This window comes from Phaethon lepturus, unplaced genomic scaffold, assembly GCF_000687285.1.
Source record: "Phaethon lepturus isolate BGI_N335 unplaced genomic scaffold, ASM68728v1 scaffold22123, whole genome shotgun sequence".
NCBI classification, from domain to species: domain Eukaryota; kingdom Metazoa; phylum Chordata; class Aves; order Phaethontiformes; family Phaethontidae; genus Phaethon; species Phaethon lepturus.
The window spans coordinates 26-5,655 of NW_010527281.1; the positions used below are offsets into that span (position 1 = coordinate 26).

Consider the following 5,630-nt stretch of genomic DNA (forward strand, 5'->3'; position numbering starts at 1 on the left):
TGACGGCGGAGAGTGAAGGCTTCCTGCTGGACACCCAGCTCTTCTCCTCCTCTTCCCTGCCTCAGTGCTGCTGGGAAGGTTTGTAAATAAAGATTTCACCTTTTCTATGAAAAATTGAGGGGGCTGGCTCACGTCTGGGAGAAGGGGGAAGCCAAGACAGTGTCCCCAAGCTGGTTTTGTTCACCGATCTGGCAGAAAGCGACTGCAGGGAGAAGTAAGTTCCTTTTGTGTCGGTTAAACTGGCTCAGCGGGTGCTTGGGAAGGGCAGGAAGAAGCTGACAGTGTTTTGGGGGCTTGGTGCGCGTCGTGCGGGTCTGAGATCTATGGGGGAGCCTGGGCTGCCTTTCCGAGACGATTTAGGTCACTAATTGGGCAGAAAATTGGGTCAGAGAGAAACAAATCGGCTTTGTTCCAGATCAGTGGGCTAAAGCGGCTCAATGAGCCCTGGGTGGGAATATGGGAGTGTTTTGGGGTTTAATACATTTCCAGGGCTGGCCCCGCAGGCAAGCAAGAGGCCAGCGCTGAGCAAATATTCCCTTCCCAGCAGCGGGGAGGATTGTGGGCACTATCTGCCCCCTCCAGAAGGGAAAACAAGTGGGTCAATCCCCAGAAAGTGGCCCTTGATGGCCCAGCACCCACCTGGACCCAAACAATTGGAATTAAGCCTTTAATTTCCACAGTCAGCATGGCGTGGGGCGGGATAGCGAGCACAGAGACCAGCCCATCACCCTTGTCGTGCTCTGACACCGTTAGAAACTCGCTGAAGGAAGCGAAAACTGCCTGATTAGCCCCAAATTGACCATGTCAGTCGCCCAGAGGCAATTACCACCCCAGGCCATTGTGGAGACCCTGGCACGGCATGGTTCCTCCTCCTACAGGTTGAGCTTCATGTCCAGGATGGCAGCGTAGGTGTCGGGATTCAGGGGCACGTAGGACTTCTTCTTGTCATCGCGGAAGAAGAGAGGGTCTTTGATGATGTTGGGGTCAAAGCCTTCTTTGACGAGGTTGCTCTTGCACTGCTTGAAGGTCCCCGTGATCTCTAGGGCATCCTGTGGAGATGGACAGTGTCATCATAAATGGGGGGGATGGATGCCGTTACCAGCGCAGGGTGACTGGCACCGTAATCGGAAATGGAGGACCCCAGCGCTGTCATCAGCAACGCGGGGCACGAATGCCGTCATCGGTGTGGGGGGAACCAGGTGCCGTCATTGGAAACGGTGACTCCTGTGTCATTGGCACAGGAGCAGAGGCGGTGTCATCGGGATTCAGTGGACACGTATGGTGCCATTGGCGCAAGGTGACCACCACGGTCACAGGAAAGGAGGGCCGTTCATCATCGGAAAGGTGGACTGATGCTGTCATCAGCATAGGGTGACCCTGATCTTGTCATTGATACTGGGTGACCACCACCGTCTCCAGAAACGGATGGACAGGGCCATCGACAACACAGTGACCCTGGCACTGTCATCAGCTGTGGGGTCAGGCACGGTAACGGTAATGTTAATCAGTAGCGGGAGACCCCAACACCATGCCTGGCACTGTCATCAGAAACTGGGGGGACACCGGCACAGGGGTTGGAAATGTGCGCTGGCGCCCGCGCTGCCGAATCGCCCTTCGTCCAGAGGACTCGTTTGGCAGAGGACCGATCCCCAGAAGCCACCCTGACACCTGGGTGAAGCTGGGACCACTGACCTGGATCCGCACGAAGCGGGGTGCAGCGTAGCTGGGCAGTGTGTCCCTCGTGAAGGCATAGAGGTTCTCACCCTCAAAGCTTGCCCCAGCCTTCAGGCGAATGGCCGCCATGCCGCACCTCCCCTCACACCCTGCAGACAACACAAGAGGGTTATTTTGGGCAAACAAGTCTCATTTTATTCTTCTTGGTGGTCACTTGGGCCATTTTGGGGACCTGTTGCATGCCCAGAGCAACGTTGGACACGTATTTTGGGTGGATGTGTCCTAGTTCAGCCTTCTTGGAGGCCGCTGGGACCATGATGGAGACACATCATGTACGCAAAACCATGCTGGATGCTTATTTTGGGTGAGTATTTCCCATTTTAGCCTCCCTTGTGGCCACTTGGACTATTACAGGAGCACACTGTGTGCCCAGAACAACAGACACTTACTCTGGGCAACTGAGTCACCCTTTGCTCTTCCTGGTGGCCACGTGGACCATCATGGAGACATGTCAGTTGCCCAAAACACCACCAGATGCTGCTTTTGGGCAACTGAGACCCATTTTACTTCTCTTGGTGGCCACTTGGACCATAGCAGGGGTATGTTGCATGCCCAGAGCAACACTGGACACTTTGCTGGGCAGCCAAGTCCCCCTTTTACCTTCCTGGTGGCCACTCAGACCTTTGCAACAGCCCATTGTGTACCAAAGCCATGCCAGAAACTTACTTTGGGTCAGTAAGTCCTACTTTAGCCTTCTTGGTAGTCAGCTGGACCATTATGTGAACATGTTACTTGCCCCAGCCAACATTAGATGCTGCTTTTGGGCAACCCAGTCCTGTTTTGGTCTCTTTGTGGCTGTTTGGACCATTGTGGCAGTAATCATGAGCCCAAAACAATACTGGACTCTTATCTTTGGTCAATGAGTCCTACTTGGCCAGCCTCGAAACGATCATGCAGTGAGACTAGATGGTTGTTGTAGGTTCCTTCCATTCTATTCTACTTTAGGCGTCTTGGTGCCCGCATCTGGGGGCACGTCCCACGGCTGAAACATCAGGAGATGCTTATTTTGGTCTGGCTCACCCTCAACCCGCACCACCCAGTACTCACCCGGCACGGACACTCCGTAGACGTTGACCTCCTGAATGAAGTTCACCATGGCAAGAGTGGCCTCCACCTCCGTTGTGGCCACATTCTCACCTTTCCAACTAGAGAAGAGAAAGGATGAAGCTGTGAGTGGTGATTTGGGCTGGCGGGTGGCATCACCCACACAGACGTGGATGCGAAAGCATTGGAGTTACCGGAAAGTGTCTCCCACACGGTCCTGGAAGTAGATGAATCTTTCATGATCGATCATGAGGAGGTCACCACTATTGAAGAAGGTGTCGCCTTTCACCAAGATGTCCCTCAAGATTTTCCTTTCTGTCTTCTGGGAATCACCCGCGTAGCCATGGAAAGGGGTGTTCTTGGTGATTTTAATGACCAGCAGCCCTGTCTCACCTTTGGGGAGGGAGAGGAGGGTTGGAGGCTGGGTCAGCAAGTACCTCAGTACTGGGGAATGTCACCTCCATGCCCCACCGGGTGCTTGGGGATGACGTTCCTGTTCCTTTGAGGGGTTTCTGATGGCTTCCAGACACCAAGATGATGGTGGTAGGGACCAAGAGGTGACTTTGATGCATCTCAAGCCCCTGTCTGCCCCCCCTTTCCTCCCAATAAGACCCTCGTAAGGCTCATCTCTTCTCACCAGGGTGGACTCGGATGCAGAGACCTCGCTCGTCACGTACGGGTTTGTCCTCCTCCACGTCGTACTTGATCAGCTCAAACGGAGCGAAACTCTGGAGGGCAGAAGAGGGACAAAGAGAGAGACTGGTGGGTGGAAGAGAAACGCAGGATTAAAACGAGTGAGAAGACTTTCCTTCCAGTGCCAGGTCCGATCTGCTGTTACTTGTTCGTTACAACCGCACCCTGCCCCCACCAAATCCCAGTGTCCTGGGTAGCTGCTTGTTTTCCACCCGAGCTAATCGCCCTTTATATTTAAATAAGATTTCATCTAATAGATTTGACCATTCACCAAACTCGTCGTGGTACCTTTCAAATCAAAGACTCATGGGAGAATGCGGAGTGCTGCAACTGTGGGAAAAGGGTGGAGAAAACCTCATTTTTGCAGCTTTAGCTCAACACGTGGGTGGTTGGATACTGAGAAAGTGACACTGAGGTGGCCTTTCTCAGGGCTATAGAGATGTCCAGGTCACCATGGACATTCCAAAACTAAACTTTGGAGTCAACATTGTTGAGTCAATGTTGGCCAACCAGGTGGAGGACACTCCTTTTGGATTTGAAGAGGATTTTTGGAGATCCTGCTTTTGTATCAACTCAACCTGATGGACAGCGTTGACTTCCCCGTGGAGGTCACTGTTTGCACCACGGTGAAGAGGGTATCCTGGAGACCCCCACTTTTGGCATCAACCCAACTTGAGGTGCAGTATTGGTCTCCCCAAGGCGGTAAGCATTTGTTCCCCACACCATCATCATCACCGGTGCCTCACCTTGAGGAACACGTTGGCTCTGCCCACGGCCCCGATCTTGCCGGTGTAGTTGATGAAGCCAGCATTGCCCTCGGTGGCCCCGTAAAACTCCCAGATGGAGATGGGCCCGAAGCGCCGGAGGAACTCCTTCCACACCTCTGCCCGCAGACCGTTGCCCAAGGCCAAGCGCACCCCATGCTCCCGGTCATTGACACGCTGTGGGGTGACAAAAGGAGGGACCGTCTCCGTGTGCACCCCACGGCATCGCCTTCCTCCCTGGGGTGGATTTCGGGCTGGTGGGGACCTTACCTTGGGCGTGTTGCAGAGGTAGCGCATCAGCTCACCCACGTACTGGATGACGGAGACGTTGTAGCGGCGGCAGTCGTCCCAGAACTGGGAGGCAGAGAACTTGGCCCGTAGGACGCAGGTGGCTCCTGTGGGGACACGGCAGGGTGATGGTTACTCCTCCCCATTTCTCTCTTTTTTTTTTTTCCCCTTTTCTCCATCTGTCTTTTCCATCTGTCCATCTCCATGAGTATCTGCCCTGTCCATGCACCCCACCAGTCACCCATTACCTACACAGACACCCTTCTCCTTTCCTTCTTTTATCTGACTCTTTCCTTTTCCATCCCTACACTTTTTTTTTGGTCATCTGTCTGTCCATCCATCTAAAATGTCCACCCATCCATCTATCCATCCCTCACCCATCTATGGACTTGGCTCCCTCTCTCTCTTTTTCCTCTTCCCTCCCCCACCCATTTCTCCATCCATCCATCCATCCATCCATCCATCCATCCATCCATCCATCCATCCATCTCCAACACCTCTCTCTGCCTGTCCTTGCCTGCACCCCCTTCCTATGCTGACCGGGCCACGTGGGGCATGGGTGTACGTACCAACCTCGAAGCACCCTCCCACCCCGATGAGCAGCCCGGCCGAGTGGTAGAGCGGCAATGTTGTGTAGATGACGTCATCAGGCCGCAGGCCACAGAGCCGACCCAGGTTGGCCACCATCATCAGCTTCATCTCTGTGATCACCGCTGCCTTGGGCAGCCCTGCGGGGTGGGAGCAGAGGGTGAGAAATGTCCTCCTGGGGGGCTCCCATGTGGGGTGGGAGGGCGAAACCCTTCCCTCAGGGTGGTGGGTCTCCATCCCTCGAGGTTTTCAGACCTCGCTGGGAGGAGCCGTGAGGAACCTCATCCAGATGCGCCGGTGTTGATTGGGGTGGGGTCTGGTTTGGGTTTGGGGGTGGATGTGGGGGGGTCCGATTCCCTGCCCTGTCCCAAACAAGGGCACACTCAGGTACGTGGTGGGTCTCCATCCTCGGAGATGCCCAACCCTCGTGTGAACACAGCCAGGAGGAACCTGACCCAGGTGGACCCATGATGGTTGGTGTTGGAGAAGGGCCTCCACGAGACCCCTCCAACCTCCTCA

The 5,630-nt window shown here is 54.6% G+C and overlaps 1 protein-coding gene across 1 annotated transcript in view; it reads right to left on the minus strand.

Moving 5' to 3' along the window:
* Positions 1 to 639: 639 nt before the first annotated feature.
* The window catches only part of LOC104617907 (very long-chain acyl-CoA synthetase-like), a gene marked incomplete at both ends in the record, with an annotated part of 7,243 nt that continues 2,252 nt past the window's right edge, over positions 640 to 5,630 (minus strand). Inside the window, 9 exons of the mRNA XM_010283347.1 lie at positions 640 to 760; positions 877 to 1,049; positions 1,693 to 1,823; positions 2,782 to 2,879; positions 2,973 to 3,171; positions 3,416 to 3,506; positions 4,218 to 4,412; positions 4,506 to 4,630; positions 5,093 to 5,251. Coding sequence (XP_010281649.1) covers positions 640 to 760; positions 877 to 1,049; positions 1,693 to 1,823; positions 2,782 to 2,879; positions 2,973 to 3,171; positions 3,416 to 3,506; positions 4,218 to 4,412; positions 4,506 to 4,630; positions 5,093 to 5,251 — 1,292 coding nt within the window. The remainder of the gene's footprint in view (positions 761 to 876; positions 1,050 to 1,692; positions 1,824 to 2,781; positions 2,880 to 2,972; positions 3,172 to 3,415; positions 3,507 to 4,217; positions 4,413 to 4,505; positions 4,631 to 5,092; positions 5,252 to 5,630) is intronic.